The sequence below is a fragment of the Lepidochelys kempii genome, chromosome 11 (genome assembly GCF_965140265.1).
Source record: "Lepidochelys kempii isolate rLepKem1 chromosome 11, rLepKem1.hap2, whole genome shotgun sequence".
In the NCBI taxonomy this organism is placed as follows: Eukaryota; Metazoa; Chordata; order Testudines; family Cheloniidae; genus Lepidochelys; species Lepidochelys kempii.
This window is the reverse complement of record NC_133266.1, coordinates 38898863-38924664: the sequence shown is the minus strand read 5'-3', so window position 1 is coordinate 38924664 and position 25802 is coordinate 38898863. Positions and strand designations below refer to the sequence as shown.

General features: G+C 42.0%; 3 protein-coding genes across 11 annotated transcripts in view; 1 reads left to right on the top strand and 2 right to left on the bottom strand.

The window, feature by feature from the left end:
* The window catches only part of UBR3 (ubiquitin protein ligase E3 component n-recognin 3), a 207487-nt gene extending 205220 nt beyond the window's left edge, over window positions 1-2267 (bottom strand). For 3 of the 6 annotated variants that reach the window (XM_073305780.1, XM_073305781.1, XM_073305785.1), the window contains exon 1: window positions 1690-2266. In XM_073305780.1, the coding sequence (XP_073161881.1) occupies window positions 1690-2129 (440 nt within the window). In that variant the 5' untranslated portion in view covers window positions 2130-2266. Of the gene's footprint in view, window positions 1-1689 lie in introns of all 6 variants that reach the window. The other 3 variants (XM_073305782.1, XM_073305784.1, XM_073305786.1) reach the window with 2 other exon arrangements.
* On the top strand, window positions 2094-16097 carry METTL5 (methyltransferase 5, N6-adenosine). Of its 4 annotated transcripts, none has more exons than XM_073305789.1 (8): window positions 2094-2561; window positions 6462-6584; window positions 7414-7528; window positions 8041-8222; window positions 8788-8870; window positions 9282-9333; window positions 10223-10272; window positions 12750-16097. In XM_073305789.1, the coding sequence occupies exons 2-8, from the start codon at window positions 6476-6478 to the stop codon at window positions 12900-12902; spliced, it is 744 nt and encodes a 247-aa protein (XP_073161890.1). In that variant the 5' UTR covers window positions 2094-2561; window positions 6462-6475; the 3' UTR covers window positions 12903-16097. The 4 variants fall into 4 exon arrangements, with proteins under 4 accessions (XP_073161890.1, XP_073161891.1, XP_073161889.1 ...); XM_073305790.1 differs by lacking the exon at window positions 2094-2561 and adding an exon at window positions 5456-5724; XM_073305788.1 differs by lacking the exon at window positions 2094-2561 and adding an exon at window positions 5457-5914.
* SSB (small RNA binding exonuclease protection factor La) lies at window positions 11899-24673 on the bottom strand. The gene is made up of 12 exons (XM_073305787.1): window positions 24536-24673; window positions 18676-18750; window positions 16682-16785; window positions 16335-16509; window positions 15990-16097; window positions 15783-15883; window positions 15496-15567; window positions 15365-15407; window positions 14648-14788; window positions 13687-13873; window positions 13379-13513; window positions 11899-12344 (listed from the first exon to the last, which is right to left on the bottom strand). Exons 2-12 carry the CDS (start codon window positions 18739-18741, stop codon window positions 12247-12249), a joined length of 1230 nt encoding a protein of 409 aa, XP_073161888.1. The 5' UTR covers window positions 18742-18750; window positions 24536-24673; the 3' UTR covers window positions 11899-12246.
* Between the last annotated feature and the right edge of the window lie 1129 nt (window positions 24674-25802).

Sequence of the window (25802 nt, the reverse complement as noted above, 5' to 3'; positions counted from 1 at the left end):
TTTTTGGCGTCTAACAGAGTTCCCAGGCTTTCCTTTTAAAGGTGTTGTGCAGGTTTCATGTGAGGACGAGGACTGTGAGGTCAGATAGGGAGTGACTGCAGAGTCCTTTGTGCAACATGTTCATCCTAGGGTGATATGGTGTTTTTGTCTTCTATCATTTTTCTGTGAGAGTTCACTCGAGAGTGGCTACAACATTCCTTGCATTCCTATAAGTTACTGTCAGATGCCATGTCTGAAAATTGTATAGAAAGGGACTGGATGGCTGTTTTGATAACATTGTCGAATACTATCTACCTTGTATTTACTCTGAGTAACCTGGTTAAACAATTGGTATTCTTTTGGAAGTCAGCCAGTACACATTCTGTATTTAAATAACCAAAAGCAGTGTTATTGCTGTTTACTTTTTTCCTCTAATTATGCTTTCCCCACTACCATCTTTTTCATCTCCTCAATAATCAAGACATACCTACAAATTAGCCATTGTTTGACTACTGCTTGGCTGATTGCTTTCTTTTCTGACAAGGCATACCTCGTTCCCCTTTTTATAACTGTATACAGGGCCAGCTCCAGGCACCAGCTATCCAAGCTATGGCGGCAGCGGCAATTAGGCGGCGACTGCTTCGGGCCGCAAAATTGGTAGAGCCGCCCCTGACTGTATACCCAGGCCTGGTCAACACTATAACTTGAATCACATTAGTTAAAGTAAGAAGGATCCTTGATAGTCTACTCACTTTTCTTGGAGCCCAGCCGGGTTCTGTGAATCACGCACCACTCACATAAGGGTAGTGACTCCAGGATTTAAAAGTTATGAACAGCATTCAAATTGAAGGGTAAAATAATCTCAGAATAAAGTATGTCAAAATGGCACTCTTAGCTGATCTCTGTGTATTTCATCATACATACTGACAAAATATTTTGACATTTTTTGTCTTGTTTGGTTCTGTTCAAGGAACGCAGCTAACATGGAGCTGAATTTTCTTTCTTTTTGTGCATTATCAGACTCATTACTAACTTCCATGTACAGTAACGGTTACATCTGAGAAAGACCAGAAAGCAATGGGTTTGTACAACTGTCCCTGTATAATTGTGCACTCGTTGCCACTGGAGGAAGAATTTAGCCTGCAAAATCCATATTGCTGATGATGGTATGGGGCATGAGAAGAAAACAACCCAGCTTGACTCTCTGATCAATTTTGCAGGGCTGACAATGTTGTTAAAAAATGCACCTTTTTACTTTGACACAGATTCACAGATACACAATCAGTGTGGAACCCACAAAGCCATTTTCGTGGTTACTTTCCTCGCACTCCCTACCTCCGGGGCGAGAGAAAGGATTTTGGTTTAAAGGGGGAAACAGATGAATACATTCCCACAGTTCTCTGGCCTCCCCTTTGCAGCACACGCACCTTAATCACAGAGCCCATCACAAGCTAAGGGATGACACTTCTGCCTGAGCCCTCCGTTTAAATACTAGCAGCAGATCACCGCGCCCGCCTGACCCTCCCCTCAAAAAAGCGACTCCCAGCCGCTGTGCCACCTCTTCCCTTGGGGGCCGGCTAACGACGCACCTGCAGTCCTAGGCCCACCCACTAGGGCAGAGACTGCAGGTGCCAGCCCGCAGCCTCCAGCCACAGGCCCCGTCGCCCCCGGCCCACTCCCCTCCCAGCCAGGTCGCCCCCCGGGGCTCACCCGGCCTCCCGCATGACGTTGCCGTCGCCGCAGTCGCAGGCGCCCCCTGCCTGGCTCCGGAACATGTTGTAGTCGTGCCCGGCGTGCTCGCCCTGGTGGAAGCACTCGGCGCACAGGCTCATGCAGGGCGAGATGCCGCACGTCCGGCAGCGATAGGCCACGAAGTTGGCCGTCCAGACCAGGCCGCACAGCGTGGCCGGGTCGTAGGCCCGCACCGCCTGCACGAAGCCCTCCCAGGGCTCCCCGCCCGACAGCAGGCAGCGGCACCACTCCAGCGCCTCGGCCGCCGCTTCCCCGCCGCCCGGGGCCGGGGCCAGCGCCCGCTCCAGCAACGCCTGCAGCTCCGCCGCCGCCCCGCTCTCCCCGCCGTCGCTCAGGGCCGCCTTCAGCCGCGCCGCCGTGGCCCGCTTCTCCCGGCCGCTCGCACCGGCCCCCGCCATGATGAGGACTGGGAACCCGGGACGCTGGAGCCGCTACGGCTGCGCCGGGCTCCCGGCTCTGGGGCTTCCGACCCCCGCCCTCTCTCCCCTCCTAGCGGCGCCTCTCTCGCGATAGCCTGGGAGCCGGCACAGTGCCCGCCGCAAGACGCCCGTTCCCCCCGCCCTGCGTCTGCCTCCTCCTGACATTGTCCCTCCTTCCCCTCCGCTTCCTCCAGGGCCCTGTCTTGGGCGCCGCCGCCCGCCTTGCTCAGGCACCCTGCTGCCTCTCACACAGCCCCTGCGCTGATGAGCACGTCCTAAGCAGATGCCACCTTCGGAGGAAACTTCCCAGGAACTCTTAGAGAGGGACACTGTCGTGTCCTTTAGCCCCATCCTCATGTTTGGCCTGGTATTTACAGCGTCTCTCATCTAAGACTCTCAGCGCAAAATAAGGTGAACCCTGGTTTCAGTGATATTGTGAGATAGGCGCTTAAGACAGAAGATTGCTTAGGGAGGTGCCTTGTGCAGGTTTCACTGTAATCGTTTAAGAAAAAATAATGGATACAAGTTTTGACCAAAATGATGATAATATTACCTCCTCTATGTGATCCTAGCCCATCCGAACTTAAATATATACTGGTCGTTTGGGATAGTTGTATCAGTTGCATTCTGCCATGGTATTTATGGAGAAAAACAATAGTTCTAGAAAGATTATACAAACCTATACTAATAGAAATGTTTTAATTATTTTTAATTTTCAAGTAAAAGCCATTTTGTTTGGATTTAAACATTGCACTGTTGTGATTGCTGAATGGGGCCCTTAATATGCAAGTTCATCCCTAGAGATGAATCTGTGTATAAACTTGCAGGATCTGGCCCCTGCCTTCAAAGCTGAAAGACAAAAATGACTAGAAACCAAAGTGAAACTGGCTAGCCTATTTTCATTGTCCACATTGAATGAAATGTTAACCGAGAATAAAAAGTGAACAGTAAAGCCACAAACCTGCAAACACTTGTGCATGTGTTTACTCACATGAGTAATCCCATTAAAATGATAAAGGCTGGATTTAGGCGACTACTTGTTTTGTGAAATTGCTAGCATTTTTAGGCTCTTAAAAATAAAATAAATACATAATGAAGAAACACTCTTACTATTAAGTAAATGAAACCACAAATCAAATTTGAGCAGCCATAGGTTCCAATCCTTCAATTTACAATACAGAGCAGACTACTGCTGTATCCGTGTGGAGCTCTGCACTGTAAACTGCAGGAACAGGACTCTACATTTTTACAGATTAAGGGGGAAAGTCCTCAGGATTATAATATTTTTAAATTTACAGCTGTTGGCTGCAATACTTTTGAAGCAATATTCGCTCTGTAATTAAATTTACTATTGAGTGATGACAAGTTTTTTAAAAAAAAATGTTGCCTTAACGAAAATAGTCCTACATTTTATTTGGCCTGTCAAATAAACAAAACGAATAAACAAAACCTAACAAGGTGGATACTCCCTCTGCTGGTTTTGCAACATTATTCCTAGGGCTGTCCGCTTCTCTGCTTGGAGTGTTGTAGCTGCGTTGGTCCCAGGATATTAGTGAGGTGGGTGAGGTAATATCTTTTATTGGACCAACTTCTGTCAGTAAAAGAGACAAGCTTTCAAGCTACATAGGGCTCTTCTTCAGGTCTGGGCAAGGAACTGAGAATGTCACAGAGCTGAAAAAGATACTAAAAGATATTACTTGTTTCTCTAACTCTCCTGCTGGCATACTCCACAAGTAAAGTAAACTAATGCATCTTGTATTTTGGTACATTAGGAACATAAAACCCAAGTAATAATGTGCAATCAGCATGATATTTTTTCCACAGAATTCTAGGAAGGAACTGCAAATGAGTGTAAAAACATTTAAATCCAATCTATTAAAAGATGACAGTCTTTCTAATAGACAAAGGAGCTGCCAGTGTTTTGGTCACTAAAATCTGGTGCTAAGCAACGGCTATGATATGAAATAAAGAGATGGTTGCTAGGGAAATGGTGACCTGGGAGGAATTCAAATCTACCTCATAGCTCTTGAGTCACTGCTTTGAAATACTGGAACTAGAATTATGTTGCAGACATTTATTGGTCAGTAAACTGTTGGGCAAAGAGAAAGCTGTACCTGGCAAGTGTTTTGCAAAACATTGAACATTTGTACTTTGCTAGAAAAATAATGAAAAAAGTAGTATCTTGATGTATTTAACTCTAACAAATGTGCATTTGCAAGAATATGTACTCAGTTACAGGTGCATTCACTGCCTTTTCCTATGTGTATCCTCAAAGAGTGGTTATCATGTATCCTTCACAAAGCCCAATTTCAATTCAGCTGAGAGAGAACAAACCAGCAAAGGAGGAGAGTGTTCCTCTCCATCTGCCAGCTAAAAGGCCTACAGGGTGATCTCTTCCATTTCTTTCTGCTGTGTCTAGAAGGAGCAAAGCAGGGAAAGATAAGGTGGGTGAGGAAATATCTTTTATTGGGCCAACTTGTGTTGGTGAGAGAGACAAGCTATGGTGCTCACACAGAGCTCCTCTTCAGGTCTGGGAAATGTACTCAGAGTGTCAGCTAAATACAGGTGGAACAGAGTGGTTAGCACAGGGGTTCTCAGACTGGGGGTTGATCCCTCAGACGTCAGGAGGTTATTATGTGGGGGTTGTGAGCTGTCAGCCTCCACCCCAAACCCAACTTTGCCTCCAGCATTTATTTAGTCTTAAATATAAAAAGCGTGTTTTTAATTTATAAGGGGGGGTTGCACTCAGGCTTGCTGTGTGCAAGTGGTCTCCAATAGGAAAGTTTGAGAACTACTGGGTTCGAGTAAGTACTTAACAGAGTGGTTCTCAAACTTTTGTACTGGTGACCCCTTTCACATAGCAAGCCATTGAGTGCGACCCCCCCCCCGCCTTATAAATTAAAAACTTTTTTTATATATTTAACACTATTATAAATGTTGGTGACAAAGCAGGGTTTGGGGTGCAGGCTAACAGCTTGACCCCCTATGTAATAACCTTGCAACCCCCCTCAGGGGGTCTTGACCCCCCAGTTTGAGAACCCCTGACTTAACACATATTTCAAGGAACCATTCAAGGGCTTTAAAGTTTGTCTCCGGGGCCAACAGATGTTGGTCCAATAAAAGATATTACCTCACCCATCTTGTCTCTCTAATAGCCTGGGACACAAAGAGGACACCACCACCAATGCACACAAGAAAGCAGGAAGGGAAAGGTGCTCTGGGCAGGGTACAACGCTGCTAGTACCTGGGTGGAACTCACAGCGCTGGTCTCAGTTTCTTCTGTGGATGCATGGGGGACGGGTTAAACTGCTGCACTGTGTAGAGCGAAGAGGAGGTGCGCGGAAGTAGGTGGTGGGGTCTGCAGCAGTTGCTTGGCAGTCTCCGAGCCTGGGCTCCGGCGGGGAGCGGCCGGGAATGGGCATTGTGCTGGGTGCTGTGCAAAGACGCAGGAGGCAGCCCCAGGACAGGAGCGCCCTGCCTTGCATGCTTTGCGGCGAAGGAAATCAGCAGCACAGCTCGCAGCACCACGCTGTCCCGCTGTGAGGCTCCCCTCGCTACGGAAAGTACTTCGTTTGTGCGTGGTGATGGGGTTGTGGCAGTGACCCAAGTGGGTGGGCGATGGTAATCCACTTCAGTGGGTAGGGAGCGCTGCTGATGGGCAGGGGGGTGTCTGTGGAGTGAGTTCAATTTTGGTAGCCCTAGAGAGTAGTTGAGCCACTAGAGCCCCAGAGGGAGAGGATTCATTTTTCTGGCTCTTCAGACAGGTGAGGATGCAGAAAACCTGCTTCAGAACAATTTTTTTTAATTAACCTCAATGTTATTACAGTTAATATTTATATATAACTTTATTTAATCCAAGTCCCCTACTAGCATTAACTAATTAATGTTCACAGCACTCAATTTTTGTTCTGGGATAAATTGCTAAGTGATGGAAAAGGGAGTCAGCTTGCAGATGCATCATATTTACATGACTTTTTCCAGCTAGATTTGCAGACATCACATTAGCTATGGGGCCTATGCATCAAGGCACTGAACATCTGCAGCTGCCATTGAAGTTAATACTGGAGTGTGCTCATTAGCCAAACAGGACTGTAGGGGGGCTGGGTTTGGTTTTTGCCAACTATATGATCTCTTAAGTCACACTTGTATGCTATATACATAAAAAAGTAAGTCTGAGAAACAGGTTGTGTTTTTTTCTAATGTATGTTTATTTTTAATTAGTTTTTAAAAGTTTTTGTATTTTATGTATAACTATAAGAACAATTGTAATAGTGCAAACTATGCCTGGTTATAAATTAATTTTTTTTTTAGTTGAATAAACAAACATGAAGAAGTTAAAACTTAAGGAACTAGAAAGCCGTCTTCAGCAAGTTGATGATTTTGAGAATCCAAAATTACTACTTGAACAGTATCCAACAAGACCACACATTGCAGGTAGAAATTAAACATAAAATTGTTGTAGATTCTCAGTTTTCTGGTGCCAAAACTGTATCAATACTTAAACTGTAAAAAACAATTTTTAAAAAATCTGCTAAATGTTTTTTTGTTTCTAGATGTTTATTTTGTGTGTCCTGAGAGAGTAATAAATTCATTAGAGGCTTTTGCATTATTGCCAGAGATAGCTTAAAGAGAAACACTAATGCATTTGTTTCAGTAAATGTCTCTAATATCTCAAACAATTAAATCTAATAAATGGATTTTAAAGTTAAGGATGTGGGTTGCAGAAAACTTTCTGATTTGTACGGATAAGAACTGTTAGTTTGCGTCAGGTATTAAGAACACAGAAACACGGCTCTTAGTTTTAATATCGATCTTTCAATCTGAGTAATTATAAAATACCATTTCCACTGATGAAGTGAGCTGTAGCTCACGAAAGTTTATGCTCAAATAAATTGGTTAGTCTCTAAGGTGCCACAAGTACTCCTTTTCATTTCCACTATAGGACCATCACAAACAAAATTTTCTTGTACACCTTTCATAATTACAAAGAATACACTGCTGTATATATGAGACCAACATGTAAGACCAATGATCTAGATTCTTTCTTACTCTTCATTTTTTGTTTCCATACATAAACAAAGATGTGTATTTTACTGGGATCACTAGATTTGTGTATAGCTTGGTTCCTGTATAATCTACCATAGCCTATGTGTCCTTGCTTAATTTTGAATCTGCTTCAAAGCTTTCTGAAAGACAAAAGAAAATAATACATTGACTTGTCAACTGCCTATTTGTTCTTATCCTATAATCTCTTATTTTTCAGCATGTATGCTTTATACAATTCACAACACTTTTGATGATCTTGAAAACAAGGTGGTTGCAGATCTAGGATGTGGTTGTGGTGTACTCAGCATCGGAAGTGTAATGTTAGGAGCAGGGTAGGTGTTTAACACCCAAGTTCTCTTAGTTTCTTTCCCAGTATAGAATTAAATGAGAGAAGATTAAGAATGTGACCAGTGCTAGACTGTACTTAATTTAGGTAACTAAAAATGGGTGCATGACCACACATTTTAGTAGATCTAGCTCCTATATGTGCATGCAAATAATGACAATAGGGGCAATTCCTCTATATTTAAAATAGAGAATTATTTATTAGAAACATCTTCATAATTTAGAAAATATTTTTCTCCAAACTATTATTCATATCCTGTTCAAAAAGTTAAGTAAAAAGCTTTACTACTTACATTCCTTTTAGTAATTTACTTCTAAAATATATCACTGTTCTAACTCATGAAGAAGATAACAGAATGTTCTGCTTTAGGCACCTCTCTCAGAACTTGAGTGGGAACAAATATGACTGTGTTTAGAAATGAGCCTTCTGAAAAGAAAATGTACCACATCTTTTTAAAGTAAAAATACTGCAGTTTGTTGATTGATTTTCATTTTCCAGGTTGTGTGTGGGGTTTGACGTAGATGCAGATGCCCTGGAAATATTTAGTAGAAATGCAGAAGAGTTTGAGCTCACAAATATTGACATGATTCAGTGCGATGTATGTTCTTTAGCTGCCAGAACGTCAAAAACTTTTGACACAGTAATCATGAATCCTCCTTTTGGTACTAAGCATAATAAAGGTTGGTGATTCTAAAAAGCAATTATAATACTCCTACTTACTTTTAAGAATGAAATATTATAAAGGAAATCTTCATCTGCTAACAAATTTTAAAAGTGGCAAAACCTTTGCTATTCTATATGGGACCTTAGAGACAGTTACTCCTTTGCCCATTTTGTGATGTAGCCACATCCACATGTGAGCCATATGTAAAGTCCTTGGTTAAGTTGAATCATTTCAGGAAATGGTGTTGAAGTCTTGATAATTGGCCTTTAATAACTAGTTGAACTAGTAGTTCTTTTGTATATTGCTGTATACAATTAAACTTATCTACATCTATGCTAGACACCACAATTAGGAAAAATATGGAAATACACACCCTCTCGTCTGTGCCTTTATTTACTCAACGCTGCTTTTCAAAATGTACAGGCTAGCAAGCATAACTGCAATTATTAGGTTTAAAATTATGCTATCCTTTCCCTTTATAGAAAAGTAAGGACACTTAAGCATGAAATTGAAGAATTTAAGACTTTAAATAAATGCAGACAAATAAGGCTTTAACTGCAGCTTGGATCCTCTTTTTACAGGAACGGATATGACTTTTCTGAAGGTAGCTTTGCAAATGGCACAAACAGCTGTATATTCCCTACACAAAACTTCAACACGAAAAGTAAGTCCTTGACTTCAGCCAATTAAGCACTATGCAGCTGTAAGTGGCACTCTAATCTTCCGCTGTTTCTGTAAAATCAAATGTGGATTCAGTAGCCAAGATGAACGCCTGTGCCTTGGGTGTTTGAAAACTAAGATAATTTATAGTGCTTAATATTTGAGTGGGTATACATACATATTAAAAAAAAAAGACAGACTCTGGTTGGAGTTCTGTCTTTGGAGCCTTAGTAATTACTTGGTGTGAGAATGACTTAAGGTATTGAAGCAGGAGAATGTAGATGTCAGACAGATTAATACTTCAACTCAAAACTCAAGTACACTTAAAATATAAAACATCTTATTTTAATGGGGTTTCCTCAAAATGCCATAAACTAATTGGAACTAAGTTCATGGACTATTTTCTTATGTTCAGCATATTCAAAAGAAAGCAGATGAATGGAAAGTGAAGATGGAAGTTATAGCAGGTAAGATTATCTTGTACATACATATTTTTATAAAATGCTCTGTTAGTTGGTAATAGCCTCCAGGACCAGCTACTATTCAGATGTAGCATATAAGGAGCTCATTTAAAAATATGATCTATTGGGATGAAAAACTGGTAGATTGGGAAGTGGAGGGTAAAACAAACTACAAGGAGCAAGTGATAAAGAGGTCTAAACTAATGAAATAGGAAGTTTTGTAGATTCTTCTGCCCCCAGGACAAACACCTCTAATGATGAAAGATGTCCTGGTTGATCAGAAAGTAAAGCAAATATTCTGGATATAGTCAGGAAAAACTTCTCAAAAGTTGCACCAATTTGGTCTTAACTGGACAAGATTTAGTACTGAAATAGGAGCAGTTTTGTCATCAGAGAAGGCAGCAGACCCCACCTCAAAGCATTGTCAACAAGTTTTATCTTTCACTGCTCCTGCATTCCCTTAGTCCTCAATTTGAGCTGTCAATTTTTCTGATCTCTAAATTTTGGTGGATGTTTCAAGACTTGTGACCTACTTTAATGGTGTAGGAGTGAAGAATGTAGGGGGGAAAAAGACATAATGCAATATTTATACAGCAGTAGAATGCAGAGTTCCTTCATTGTCATACTCGTTTTGTGATGGTTATCTAGTAGCAACTTCCTTCTAGAAACAAACTTGCTAATATGAAAATGCCTGTTCTGGTATTAATGTGCATTCACTAATCAGGCCAGAGCTCAAGAACAGGCAGACAGAGACTGAATAAATGAAAAGCCAAATAATTTTAGTCAAGTTGCTGGCAACAAAAAAAGTGGTCAAGGTAGTACAGTACAGTTTGTTGAATACCACTGAGCAACTAAGTGATTTTAGTATGACAGGTGTTCTCTATGCTCTTCACAGAACTTAGATATGATTTACCAGCATCATACAAGTTTCATAAGAAGTCTTCTGTAAGTATTTTCCTAATCCCCTATTAAATTATGAAATTGTATCTGAAATTTAGAGGTAATTGGTTATTAGTTTAAGACTGAAATCTGAATTTAGTTTAACTTGCATTGGAGTAGTGCCTAATCATGTGCTGGACGCTCTACAAAGGGGTTAGAGCTGCACTTGTGACTCAGTTTAGTATTGTTACCAAACTCATTTGGTTTCAGGATTGATGTCATGTGCTTTGTTACAGAGCAAGTTAGGGTATAATTTGAAGTTGGTGGAGTAGAAACATTCCAGAAAAGTTGTCTCTAACCCTCTTCTAGATGGGTGGAGACCACTGTAGTTAGTACCTCTAGCATAAAGAATTCTATTGAAGGATTGTGTGTGTATTACATAACATTTAGGCTCAGATCTTGCCTAAGGTTTACCACACTGAGGCCCTGAATTAATCTAATTAAGACTTAGCAAGTGGGTGCAAGAGGCTACGTTTCCATGTATCAAATAAGTTTACTGTCTAAACCAGAGGTGGGCAAACTACGGCCTGCAGGACCATTCTACCCAGCCCCTGAGCTCCCGGCCAGCGCAGCTGGCTCCAGCGTGGTAAGGGGGCGGGGGCAGTCAGGGAGCAGGGGGAGTTGGATGGGGGTGGAGTCCGGGAGGGACCGTTAGGGGTGGGGGTGTGGATGGGGTCATGGCTGTCAGGGGTCAAGTTGGGGGGCTTGGATGGGTCAGGGATTCTGAGCAGGGGCAGGAGCCAGGCTGTTTGGGGAGGCACAGCCTTCCCTACCCAGCCCTCCATACAGTTGCGCAACCCCCATGTGGCCCTCTGGCTAAAAAGTTTCCCCACCCTGCTCTAAACTCTTACTCCTACCTACAATTGACTGGGGTGAAATCCTGCCCCCACTGAATGCAATAGCAGAATTCCATTTGACTTCAGAAGGGGCCAGGATTTTATTGTTAAAGGAAGGGTCATGGCTTTGCATGAGTGTGAGGGTGTACCGTGTATAAGGGCTGCGTGGACAAAAGCAATCAAGAGCTGGTGGGAACAGGTAGTTAAGGGATGGCAGAGTAGGAGACAACAGAAGCAGCAGCAAGTGATGTAAGATATGAGTTATAAATAAGGACCAAAACTTTGTAGTTCACAAAGTGGAAGCAGTATGTGTTTCGGGTTTGTTGTTTTTTTGGAAGGAGAGGAGATGATCACCTGGTTAGAACAGGCTGCATTTAGAGTGGATCCAAGGGGAACAAGGTGGATGCCAAGAAGGTTAAAGGGGAGGTCACAGAAGTCACACAGAGTGGAGGACCTGGATAAGAGTCTGATCAGAAAGACAGTATAGTTCAGCAGTAACCTGGAAATAAGATGCAAGGCTTGGATGAGACTAGATGTAACATGAAGGCAGAGTCAGAGACCAAAAATTGTAGGATCAGTGGAAGTTTTGATTGTGTACGTACCACTTGGAGTTGCATTTGGCTAGATATCTTCTCCACAGTGAGGGACTAAAAGAGTTTTATCCCACTGAAGCTATCCTTATGCTAATCAGAAAATAGTTTGACTATCTACAGACGAAGTAGTGTGCACATATCTGTGCTTTGACAAGAGTTCTGTCCACTAACATTAATAAGTCTGAAGCTAGCATTCAATGGTCCATGATTTTTAAATATGGAATTTTATTGGTGTTTTTCATACAACTTCAAAATTACAGTCAGATTCAGGGATATACCCTCCCTTTATACATTTGACTCAAATGCGAGAAGTACTGAGAGGATCAGACAGTATAAGCAAAACTATAAATATAAAAAAATACCCAAGTTGGCATGTTAAAGTAAGCATGCATCTGGGGGAAAAAAAATTCACAAAAAAGCTTTCCTCTCATTACAGGTGGATATTGACGTGGATTTAATAAGGTTTTCCTTTGAAAAACTTCCAAACTGAGGACTGTCTTAAAACCTATTTAAAATGGATTAATAAAAACTCAGTGCTTTTTAAAACAGTATTACTGATCTCCAGCTCCATTTTCTGTTTTCAGCTGTTTTGATGCAGGTTCTTCTTTTTCAGTCTCTTCTAGTGGTCTTTTCTTGGGACTTGCTGACCCTGTAAGAGTTAATATAGACAGACACTTATGGGACTAGTGAAGTTTGATATTACTTTCAAGACTGTTCCTATCCAGTTCAAGACATTCAATCTTTCAGGCTGCTACATATGAACAGGTTGCCTTGAAATTAGTACTTCACATATTGCCTGGGGAACAATTCCAGGTGATCCACAGCTACTATGTAACAATGATGCATCACCCATTCATTGCTTGTTTCCAGTGGCTTTGGACCACATAGCAGGGGGAATTAACTAAACAGGAGCACCCAGAACTTTTCCAGTCTGAAAAAAACAGGAACAGTATTGGTCATTTAGAAAGACAAGGTAGGTGAGGTAATATCTTTTATTGGATTAACAGAAGTTGGTCCAATAAAAGATATTACCTCATCCACCTCATCTCTCTAGTATCCTAGGACCAGCACAGCTACCACAACACTTCAAACAACGATGGAAGATACCATATTTTTCCTTTTGGAGTCAGGCACCAAATCTCAACAGGAAGGGAAGACAGCCCACAATATGGAAGAGTTAAGAACCACTGCTCTAGGCTATGGCTAACAGACAAAGGTTTCTTCTACCATACTGAGGTAAGGGTATTCATTTACTTGGAAAATGGTGAATGATTAATTTACTGTAACAGCTGTGTAGAGCTCAGCAAATGGAGGACTAAGGACAGTATCTCTTCACTGAAAGCTGCTTTGAATTGCCCTGTAAATGTTCAACTCTGCAGAGGAATATGTCCGTTTTTGTACCAGTTCAGTCCTTCATTTGACAGACCGCCACAGAGGCATCAGTTAGGTGTCCCTGTGAACATGACTAAATTTGAATGATCAGGAAAACTGTGCTGGGAGGGAACAAAAACTTTAATAGTATATGATAAACCATATTTTGCAAATCTCAAATTTCTTGAGCAGTTTCTAGAAAATACAAGAAACTACTATTTGTTCAGTCTTCTCTCTATACACACAGAGATTGCAAAGGGTTGCTTCGCAGCAGCATGCGAACTACACCCTCTCATACACAGAACAGCTTACCTGTTTTAGTGTTCTCTTCACCTTCTTCATCCTCACTCTCAAATTTTGTTTTCTTGCCCTGGAACTGTACTTTCCCTTTGTTCTGTGAGCCCTGGGGTACTTTGCCACCTCTTCCTTTACCTTTAAATTTGCGACCTGTCAAGTTGTACAAGATAGTTCAGGACCTTTTAAGAACCAAGCATTAGTCATTTACTGATCTAAAATCATACAACTCTGTGCATGTACCATCTGACAAGTTCACATTAATATAATAGAACTTCCATGAAAGTTATCCAAGTGGTATTCAAATTAGTCAGGGAAAAAGTCACCTTTTGCTTTCCATTTGTTTAATGATTCTTGCTGACCCTCCATGATTTTTTTCAATGCTTCTTTCTCTGCATCTCCTTCCAGCACCTCCCATATGACATCTTTGTTGCGCAACTGTAAGTTCCCATTATTTGCTTCTTTGGCTTTATCCAGTGCTTCTTTTGCATTATCCTTAAATAGGATAATCCCCTAAACACAGAAACAAGCACCCTTTGCATTATGGACTCTTGCCAGTGCAAAAGCATTAATAGGACTGTAGCTGGAGTGTCAGGTAGCCCCAGGTCTCCTGCCAGACTCAGATGCTGCAGTTTGCAAACTCATTTAGAATACATTTCTAGCCCATATGGTTTTGAAGATAACCTATATATTAACAGGTTTAGTGCTTCATCATTTTCAGACTCATGAGTATTAACTGACCTACAATTCATGTCAATTTAACATTTGAGCCTAAAAATACCAGCCCCCAGATTTTAAAAACCCTTAGATAACTGCATGTGCACTTCATATGGACAGTGATATGCTTAGCTAAGCACATAGATGGTTGAATAAGAAAAAGGCCAAGGTTTGCTCTGCATAATCTCTCTCTACTCTCCCAGCAATCAGTGATGTTGCATTTAATAACTGGTTTGTTTAATTGAGATCTTTAGTCTAGCCTTTGTTTTATGCAAACTTCCATATCAGTGTGCACTCCTCTGTGGCTCTAGGTTAGCATGTCCTTACTTTAGCCATAGACTAAGCGTAACTCCGCAGGAGGAGAGTCACATTAATGCTTTTACCTTTTATTCAGACCACTTTCTAATAGTAGTTAGTCTAGAAAGCTGAAGAAATAAACTAATTCTGCAGTCCCCAATGGAAGGTGTAGTATACCATTGCTAAGTTAACCATCAGGCACTTAAGCAGCATTCAGATACCAGACAAATTTCACACAGACAAAAGTAACATCTCATCTGACAGCCTCCTGACCTCCTTTGCCCCTCTGACAAAGTCTATCCATTTAATTTCTCCATGGTCAGAGAAAACTGCATGAAGATCTTCTCTGCAAGTCTGATCTTCTAGGTCGCCAGAGAATTTCAGCAAGCATCCTGTCTTTTCATCCAGTGATTTCTAAATACAAGAGAACTTTGTTAAAAAATAAGGCAGCTAGAATTTGAGATTTGCACTGAAGTGCAGAGTTTCAGGGAGCTGTATTAAGGAGACAGTATTCAAAAGATTGACGCAAGAGATCAGAGAAGAGATCAAGTGATACGGATCCAGCTGTATTGCCAGCAGGCCAAATATCTCGTACTTTTACACCAAAGCACCTCCAAGCACAAAAAAGTTTCTAGAAGTCTTGCATAGCATTGCTTTTTTTTCAGCCTTTCCAGACTCTCCATAGGATATTTACAACCCTTGATACCCATGCGCCACTAGCCCTGGAGGCTGAAACCCCAGTTTGTGAACCTATGCACAAATATTGTCAGTACCACTAGAAGTGCTCATCCGTGCCATTCTCCCACACACACCCCCTCCTATACCTATGTTAGATCACAGGGTTACTCTAAAAACACAGGGTAGAAGTAGGTTTACTACTTATCAGATATATGAAAGCATACAGTATCAAAACAGACTTGACAATTACCAAAGTAGATTCATTGTAACCTTGTTTATTCTACCCTTCCAGACCATTCAAGAGGTACATACCATTTCAGCATCTTCTGCTTGCTTCTGTCTTTCTTCTTTCTCCCTGTAAGAGTTCAGATCAGAGTTGGTTAGAATATAAACTATCTAAAAAAGGTAAGGTGCTTCATTTATTAAACAAGAGCCTAGCTTACTGTTTTGCCTTTGCTTTAGCCTCTACTTTGTTTTGTTTCCTCTCTTCATTCTTCTTTGTAAAGTACTCCTCCCTTCAATAAAGGTATAAATTAAGTTAATGCAGCCTATAAAAAAAGCCTTTATTTTATTGAGAGAAGATGGTAGTAGCCAAATAAACTTCTAGCTCTAGAACATCTTTATAATTTGAGACTGTTCCAGAGGAACAGCAAAGCCTGCACAAATCAAGCAGTATTGGACCTATATGGCAATGCAGGTATCTGTTCAAACATAAATGAAGTTGACTTACTTGAAAAGCACAATCAGCTCTGTGTCTTTGTACTTTTGGTTTGGTATTTCTGTGAACTTCTTAGCAGATTCAACACTATCAAATACTGCAAAAATTGATCCCTATTGAATAATTGGGGAATATTAAGAATTAAATAGATTAATGGAATGTTCTCTAGTAGCCTGTTTTTCATACCTTGCAAAGCATCAGTTATTGTGATACAATTACCTTGAACGTTTTACTCAATGTTCTCCTCATTTGAATGTTTTCTACTGAGCCTTTACCTTCTAGCCATTCTTTGATATCATCAAGTGTTGCATCTGTTGGAAAGCCTTTCTGCAAAGTAAAATTGAACTTCCAATAATTACATCAAACAGACTATGACATTCCAATTAAAGAAAGTATCATTACAAACCAGTATGGTGACTGAAAAATACAAATCAGTTGCTTAAAACTTATGCTACACCTCATTTTATATTAAAATAAACCTAAGCAATAGAATCAGAATTTCATTTGGGTTAAAGCCTTTTAAGTAATAAACTGAAAGTAATGCAGTAGAGTATGAAAGCTTACAATATATACAGATCTGTTTTTAATTGCATTTTTATACTGGTCATTCACTTCAGGGAGGGGTTTGCTTGGAGATCTTCTGATTTTAGTTTTGTCTTCACTTATTTCCATAAGTCCAGCTTTAGATTTTCTCAGTGCTTCTACTATAACATTGAAGTCTTTTGAGAGACTGCTTAACCTATGGAGAAAGAACACAGTATATCAAAACATGTCCACATACTCCATCCCCAACATTACTCAATCAGGATTTGAGCTGTACATACAGACTGAGGACATATGGCCCCTAATTCAGACAGTATGGTAATTTGGAAGGCACCCAGCCACCAAAGGTTACGTGCACTTCATTTTACCTGTTGAATTTGATCATTATTTCTAAAGGCACCCAGCCATCATCCAGTTTGACCTGCTCCTTTAGGAACTTGTCTCTTGGTAGATTGTGATCACCAAAATAGTACTGCAAAAATAAAGACAGATTTGTCCTAGACTGTTGAAGCATAAGATAATTTGATGGAGACTTGATGCAGTAATGAACTAGCCAATGGAAGTTTGGCATGCCCCTTTACACCAGTATCATAGGAGTTATCTTTAACTCAATTATGCAGATATCTAAACTTCAGAATTTCTAAATTCTCCATTTAACTGGAATTCCTCCAAATCTAAGTGCAGGTAGCTGACCATCTAAAGAGTGATCTTGTCTAGTGGGACAGTAGTAAAGAGTTTCAGACACAAACAAAGTCTATGGCCTTGGCTGAGCAAATACATGGAGACTTTTGTTCTGATAGCATTTAGACATCAACCTGATCAAATTAGTCTGATTACTAGTCAAAGTTGGTATCCTGATGGCTTTACATTTTAGTTTAAAAAAAAATATGAAAGGTAGCATTTGTCCTAGTAGGATACCATCTATATGGGCCATTCATATCCCATTCAGGAAGCTTCTAATTAGCTTTTATTTTGGAGGTTTTATTTTGCCAGTTTTACTACCATTCTCATTTCAATTGGACCCAGTTCAACAATCCACAGAATGTTCTGCTCCTTCAAGGATTTGCCTGGCCTACTTTGAATTAGCCAGCAGAGTTGTTTGTAAGGGCAGACTCTTGCTACAAGTGATAATCCAAATGTCAAAACATTTTATGCTGCAAGAGTCAACATGGAAATATTTCACTGATCATTCTATACCAGCATCAGTTATATTGTGCACATATTAATCAATCAATTTATACTTCTATGTGAATTTAACCTACCATTGTTACATTACCACTGTTGATTTCTCATTTTAGTTATGGCAGTTCTCCTCCCCCCCCCAGCATTAACTCTGAATTTCACAACACTTCCAGCATTACTAATACACGAGTGGATTAAGAAAGCACTACAAGGACACTTCTACTAACCTATTATGTCTACTACTTTCAAACTTAGTTTTTAGACCTTTACATCTTGTGATGAGGAGATAAAGATAGTTGATGCCTTATGTCCAAGTCTTCTTTAGTCAGTAATTCAAATGTATTTTTTCCAATTAAAAAAAACAGAATTACAGGGTAGTATAGGACAGTAGTTCTCAACCAAGGGTACATGTACCCTGGGGGTACACAGAGGTCTTCCAAGAGGTACATTAATTCATCTAGATATTTGCCTAGTTTTACATCAGGCTACAGAAAAAGCATTAGTCAGTACAAACTAAAATTTCATACGACTTGTTTATACTGCTCTATCTACTATACACTGAAATGTAAGTACAATATTTATATTCCAATTAATTTATTTTATAATTCTATAGTAAAAATAAGCAAGCAATTTTTCAGGAGTAGTTTGCTGTGACACTTTTGTATTTTTGTGTCTGGTTTTGTAAGCAAGTAGTTTTCAAATGAGGTGAAGTGGGGATACGCAAGACAAATCAGACTCCTGAAAGGAGTACAGTAGTCTGGAAAGGTTGAGAGCCACTGGTATGATATCACAGCAGATAAAAATCAAGACACTGAAGAACTTAAATGTAATAAGTAGAAAGCTGACATCTTTACAACCTTGCTCAGACTATAACATATTAAATACCTTTCTCTATTTGCATCCATAGGGAATGACTCCCAAAGTTGCAATAAGAGAAGTTAATATTTTGGTTGAACAGTCCATAAACTTGCCAGTTTGTAAGGTGACTAGTATTTAAGTTGTTAGTAAATTCACAGAATGAACACTGTCATAGAACCACGGACAAGCATTTCTAGAACCAGTTTTGGAAGACTGAAGTTTAAATACTAGGTTTAGCATTTTTGTTTAGAATACCTAAAAAGATTAACAGTTTAGCTAATGAGAGAAACTGATTTAGCATCCAGTGTTAAAATAAACATACCTCAATTTGCTGACAGATTTTGTTTTCCAGGTTAGACATATTTTCACCCTCTCCATTTTCAGCCATTTTGGCCACCTGTATTCACAAACCGGAGTTTGATATTACTTAGTATTGTTGCTTCACCATAAACTTTGCAAGAAACTAGAAACTCATCAAATGAAATCCCTAATTTTGGGCAACAGCCAGATCATATAAAATGTATGAAGAATATCAAATTTATTTAAGACATCTAATCAACTTAGAACATGAACTCAGAACCTTAGTTAGGAGTTAGTCAAAAATGCAAGATAAATAAAATGTGTATGAGACTTAAAGTATCAAATCAACATGCAGCATTATCCACTGTAAAAAAACCAAAGCAATTTCACTTCTTCCCAACAGTGATTTAGAGAAACAAAGTGGATAAGGTAATACCTTCAGGTCTGAAGAATAGCTGTGTGGGGCTCAAAAGCTTGTGTCTCTCACTCAAAGAAGTTAGTCCAATAAAATATAATACCTCACCCACCTTGTCTCTCTTAATATCCTGGGACAGATACAGCTACATCTATACTGCATACAACGGTGATTTAGGCATTTAGCCATCTAGTGATTAGAAAACTTCATCACAGGGGAAGTCTGATGCCATCATGTTGACACGAATTTTAATAAAATCCAGTCTCACCCAGGAGGTTGTGGCCTCAAGAAAAACCCTTGGTGGTCACATGACTGCATCTGAGAAACCCTGGGTTAGACTACCTTTTAAGGAGTACGATGAAGTTATTTACAATTCCTAATCCTGCCTCATCTTCCAGTTTGAAAGAAGCTGGTCATTGACTACTCTGAAGAGGGAAGCAGAAGCATCAGAGCACCGTACAGTAGAAACCCAGCTTCTTCTGGTGCTCCCTATAGAAAGGGGTTTGTTCTCCCCTATGAGGGCTTGTCTATTGCACTGTTTGCTCAAGGTATAACTCAAGTGTTGCCTGTATAACCCAAATTGCATCCATACAAACTTCTAGCTCAAGTTAAGTGGTGCTTTAAGCTCCAGCTGGGCTAGCTTCTTGTCAGGGTTATGGGTTGAAAGCTCAAGTGCTGCTGGCACTGAAGCTAGTAATGCAGTGAGAATGCAACTAAACACTACACCTAAACAAATACTTTGTCCATTTTCAAGAAGGGTAATGAGATCTGGGGCAGTGGCAGGATGCTGAACGGGAACAAGGATACAGAAGTAAAAATTACCACATCCAAGGTGGAAGCCAAACTCACAGTTTAATGGGACCAAATCAGGGGGCCCAGATAATCTCCATCCAAATGAACTGGCACATGAAATTGCAAGTCCATAGCAAGAATTTTTAATGAATCCATAAACTTGGAAATCAAACCTTATGACTGGAGACTTGCAAAATACAGTACCTATATTTAAGAAGGGGGCAAGTGATCTGGGAAACTACAGGCCCTTTAGTTTGACCTCAATTGTATGTGAGGTCTTAGAACAATTTTTAAAAGAGATTAATTAAGGACTGAAGTAAACAGTAATTGGGATAAAATACAGTACAGTTTTACAAAAGGTAGATATGCCAGACCAACGTGATCTCTTTTCTTGAGAGGATAACAGATTTTCTATACAAAGAAAATGCAATAGGGCCAGTCTTCCTGGACATCTGTAAAGCATTTGATACAGTTCCACATGGAAAATTAGTTAAATTGGAGAAGACTGGGATTAATATGAGAATTGAAAGGTGGATAAAGAACTGATTAAAGGGGAGACTACAATGGGTCATGCTGATAGGTGAATTGTCAGGCTGGAGGGAGATTACTAGTGGAGTTCCTCAAGGATCAGTCTTGGGACCAATCTTATAGAACATTTTCATTAATAACCTTGGCACAAAAAGTGGGAGTGTGCTAATAAAATTTACCGATGATAGAAAGTGGAGATTCGCTGCCAATACAGAGAACCAGAATAGCCTAGTTTTGGATGACCTTGCAACTGGACTTATAGAAATGGGATGAAATTTAATCGTGCAAAGTCATGCACTTTGTGACTAAAAAAACATTTCTGCTGTAAGCTGGGAATGTAATGGTTGAAAGCAACAGAAGAGAAGAAAACCTTGGTATATTGGTCATTACAGTATGATGAGCCACCAAATATGCTGTGAGAAAGGCTAATGCAATCCTAGGATGCCCCAGGCAAGATATAGCCAATAGAGATAGAAGTGTTATTACCGTTATACAAGGCACTGGTGAGACTATATGGAATACTGTGTGCAATTCTGTTCTCCCATGTTTAAGAAATGTGAATTCAAACTGGAACAGTTGAACAGGTGAAGAGAAGGACTACTAGGCTGATCAGATGAATGGAGAACCTACCTTATGAGAGGAGACTTAAGGAGCTCAGCTTGTTTAGCTTAACAAAACAAAGGAGGAGGGAAGATCTGATTGCTCTCTATAAATAAATCAGAGAGATAAGTACTAGGGAGGGAGAGGAGTTATTTAAGTTAAGGGCCAATGTTGGCACAAGAACAAATGGATAGAAACTGGCCATCAACAAGTTTAGGCTTGAAATTAGATGAAGGTTTCTAACCATCAGAGGAGTGAAATTCCAAGGGGAGTAGCGGGGCAAAAAACCTAACTCATTTTAAGACTGAGCTTTATTGGAGGGGATATGATGAGATTACCTACAATAGCGTATGAGCTCTCTGTAACGGTTATTAGCAAATATCTCCACCAGGTGGAGATGGGATACTAGATAGGGCGGTTACTACAAAGAACTCTTTCCCAGGTGTCTGACTGGTTGGTCTCAGCCACATGCTTAGGGTCTAACTAGTCACTATATTTGGCATCCAGAAGGAATTTTTCCACAGGTCAGATTGCCAGAGGCCTGGGGGTGGGGAGAGGTGCCTTCTTCTGCAATTTGGGAACAGGTCACTTGCTGATTTGAACTAGAGTAAATGATGGTTTCTCTGTAACCAAGATTTAATGACTTCAGTAACTCAGAAGTTATGGCCTTTCTGTAGGAGTGGGTGGGTGATGTTCTGCAACGCACATGAGGTAAGCCCAGATGATCATGATGGTCCTTTCTGGCCTTAAAGTCTCTGAGAATCTGTAAAGGTAGCATACTAATGGGTGCATGGGTGTGTTATTGGTGTGTTAAGACAACACGTAAAGAGGTCAGAGTTAAGGTTACATTGTGGAGATAGCACAAGAAGAAGAAAAAAGAGTTAAGTTATGCCTTTTCAGAATGTGAAGAGTGGCTGAGGTAGCACTGGGCAATCTTACTCCTTAAGAAAGTTATTTAATTTCTGTGTTTTAAAAAAAAAAACAAATTCCTCTGTGTACTGCAGCCCAGTTCTCTTCCTCCGCTGTCTCTAGCTCCTTGGCTATGATTTCCCTGGCCACAGAATGCACTGGCTGCATGCTACTCCTTTCACAGGAGTAACTAACATAATACTCCACTATGTTAGTTAAAACATGCTGATCTCAAAATTTGCAATTTCATTAGGGATCTCTAAAAACTAAAAAGGCATAGTTATGCCAGCATATACCTTCAGCACAGATGCATCTACACCAAAGGAAGGGATTTTTTCCATCCCTGTAGAAACATCACCTCCCTGAATGATGGTTGATACATCGACTGAAGCATTCTTCCATCAATATGGCAGTGTCTACACTGAGGGTTAGGTTGGCATAACTATGCCATGACCAATGTAGCTATGCTGACTTAAATTAACAAGTCTTTATTAATCCTTCCATTTAGTCTACTCCATATTCTTTCATTCAACTGCACTTTTAAAATCTTGAGTCTGTAGACAACCTTGTTGTGTTAGGATAGGTGCTTTTACCACGATCAAAAATTAGTTGATGTTCCTTGACTACTTTTTCAGTCTACACTTGAAAATGGTGCATGAGCAACAAGTTCACATTAAGGCCTCATACAGAATTTAATATGCAGACTTGATGTGCACTTTTGGACAGATTCTGATTAGAAACCAGGATGGGGCCTTTTATCTGGGCAAGCTGCCAATGGTTTTATACTAAAACAGTTCTGATAGCAAACACGATCTTGTCATGTCAATAAATGGTTCAGGCAGATCAGAGGAGAAAATCCCATGGTCAGCCATTACAGCATAAAGCTATATGGTAGCTGATTGGAGTTAGTAAGGGCTGGTCTACATTTACATTTTACCAGGATAAGAGTGCCTTGTACCACACAGATTATTTCAGTTCCCAAACCAGTATATTCACTTTTATACCAGAATACCTGTGTCCACGTTAAAAGGGGCCCAGGGGCTGCTGCTTTAAGATATACTGATATAATTCAAGTTGTAAAGCTTTCTGGTTTAGACAAACCCAGATTTACATTATCCAAGATGACAGGTTTCAGAGTAGCAGCCATGTTAGTCTGTATTTGCAAAAAGAAAAGGAGTACTTGTGGCACCTTTGTGGATCCACTGAATGCATCCGATGAAGTGAGCTGTAGCTCACGAAAGCTTATGCTCAGATAAATTTGTTAGTCTCTAAGGTGCCACAAGTACTCCTTTTTATTATCCAAGATTGTAGAGATTCTTTGTTGTCCACTCATCCCTGCCTAGCAGGCTCACGTCTCAGGCTATATTGTATACTATAGCGAATGCGATTGGTTACAACCAATGCACTTAGGTCCCATCCACACTACTAATGAAGCTGTTGGCATAAAAGGGATTCAACTAACAGTTTGCCTCCCAAGAGTAGACTAGCCCGACCATATTGAAACACTATTACTAACCAGCCAGTGGTTAGACAGAGGCCTAATTTTACTCTGTAAAACTGAGTCAGCATACACCCTTGTTAGAGTGTTAGCATTAATAGCTTTCTAAAATGGCTCAGGCTAATACGTTTACTCCCAGAGCATACAGGACATGAGATTGAGATCCAGCAGCATTATTAATCACAGAAAGATAACAGCCAGGCTGCCATATGAAATACTAAAATCAGGGAAATAAATGAAGAGTCAAAGTGGGCAACATCTGTGACCCTGTTTGCATTATAAGCACTGATACAAGCATATTAACCTTAGTACTTAGTTTAGTTTATCTGCACTACAAGGGCAAGCATGTTAAAGCAGGTGAACTTGAAGCTTCCTACCCCTGCTATGATCAGTATAGCTCCACTAGAGGTAATATGGCAGGAGCACGGGTGCAGAAGTTAGCAGCAGCCCTTGGGGTGTCAGCCACCATGTGGTTTAGACCTAAACCCATCCTCACCAACGTTAAACAACATAGTTAAAGCTCTCTCGAGGGGCAAGTGACCAGTCTACTAACGCCACGCAGGGCTCCCCCACGGCTTCCCCACCACAGCCCCAGGGGCTAGGCGAACACACGGTTCTCGAAGATGCTTCTCCGCGGAGCCCAGTAGCGCCGAGACGGCCCCAGCGCTTCCCCTGGGGGCGCGCCGTCGTTAACCGCGCACCAGCCCGGCGCTGCGCGGAGCTGAAGTGACGCTCCCGCTCGCTGTTTGCACAGCCAGGACTATCGGCCCCGGTAGTGCCGTTTGGCCGCACGCCGCTTCAGACCCGGTTACGTCTCTAGCGCAGCCCAGGCCCGCCGCACCTCTTGGAAAACCCGGCAGCGCTGTACGAACAGCGGCCCAGGCCCCGCAAGGGGGCCCTGGCATTGGCCCGGGGCAGAGCCGCCGCAGGAAGCCGCGTGAGGCAGAGACCGAAAGCTCAGAGCCGCGGGGACCCGCCAGACCGCACGCAGCCGCCACCGGCGGAAGACCGACCCCAGCCCCCGACCCCGGGGTCTCCGCACGTGGGGCTGGTAGCGGCCCGGGCCGGGGGAGACTCTGGGCGACGCATAGCACCGGGGGCGGCAGCTCCAGGCTCCCGTCGCGCGGCTCAGCCACAAACCTGCCGTGGACCCCAGCGAGGGCAGCACCGCACGCGCTCGGACCTCCGGTTCCGCCGGCCCCGCCCTCCGCCTTTAAAAGCTGCGCTGAGCGCTCGACGCCAGTCCGGGCAACCCCAGCATCCCCCGCGAGCGTGCGGCTCCCAGGCCCCGCCCCGCCTCGCCTCGCCTCACGTGGGGCCGACAGGAGGCGCGGCTTCGCAGCGGGCCGCCTGCGAGGCGGGTTCCGCTCTGCTGCTGCTGCTGCTGCTGCGGAGTCAGCGAGGCTGGTTCCAGGCGCCTGGGGCGGCCTATCATCGCCCGGGCTCCGAGCCCGCTGCGCCCCCGCGAGGGAAGCTGATGCCGGGCTCAGCCCCGCCGTCCACTCCGCACGGTCCCGGGGGGGGCGCCCTCCCTCAGCACAGGCTGCCCAGCCCTGCCTGACCCAGCCTCACGGCGGGGCGCGAACCCTGCCTCAGCCTCACCGTGCCTGGCAGGGCCGGCTTCCTTGGGGTGGACGTGCCCCGAGCTAGTGCCAACAACGGGCCCGCTCGGGCTACCCTGGCGGGGGCGAGTTGGCCCACTCGCTGTGAAAACGCCAGTGGCCCCTTTACACGAGGGTTGAGCTGACTCGCTGATAGCAATCGTGGGGAATCTCTGCAGAACTTCCCTGCTCTGGCCAAGGCCAAAATACGTTGTGTGAGGATGATGCAGCTGAGGCATCCAACCCCGATCCCTCCGTGACTGCAAGGCCTGAGAGAGGCGTTTGGTTTGAGAAACCCCCAAGTGCGGGTAGGATACAAATCGCCAGCCACTTAGTAACCCCTTATGCCATTCTCAGAACCAGTTTTTTTGTTCGTGGGCTCTTTGCCCTCCAGGTCCCTACCCCAGTCTAGTTGATCTTTCATTTAGATTTAATTCAGGAGTTGCCTGTAGTATTCTATTTACAGTATTTTCCTGCAGTCCGTCTCATGTCTCATTTGTAAGTGCCACAAAGTGAGGAGTTTCTGCCATATTGCTGATTCATGTGAGCAACATAAAAAGCTGCAAGTGGCCAGCCTGTACTGCTCCTGTCTCGCACTTTGAATTTATTTTTACAATAAACAGTGCCAGGTATAATGAGACTCTGTAGTTCAATAAGAACAACACAACTGCTCTCTTACATTCAGAAGTTTTCTTTCAATTTTCCTAGAATCCTTAGACGTATATAGCTTTAATCAACTGCATTTAAAATTTTTGCAGTTAGTAAAATCTTACTACACTCTTTTGCTAGGAACAGAGCCAAGAGCT

Coding starts and splice junctions, on each gene's coding strand:
- METTL5 (XM_073305789.1), top strand. CDS start 6,476: ATGAAGAAGTTAAAACTTAAGGAACTAGAAAGCCGTCTTCAGCAAGTT. Junction 9,334..10,222: donor GAAGATGGAAGTTATAGCAG/GTAAGATTATCT, acceptor TGCTCTTCACAG/AACTTAGATATGATTTACCA. Junction 10,273..12,749: donor AGTTTCATAAGAAGTCTTCT/GTAAGTATTTTC, acceptor TCATCTCTCTAG/TATCCTAGGACCAGCACAGC.
- SSB (XM_073305787.1), bottom strand. CDS start 18,741: ATGGCTGAAAATGGAGAGGGTGAAAATATGTCTAACCTGGAAAACAAA. Junction 16,510..16,681: donor ATAATGATCAAATTCAACAG/GTAAAATGAAGT, acceptor CTTTCTCCATAG/GTTAAGCAGTCTCTCAAAAG. Junction 15,568..15,782: donor GAGCTGATTGTGCTTTTCAA/GTAAGTCAACTT, acceptor CCTTTATTGAAG/GGAGGAGTACTTTACAAAGA.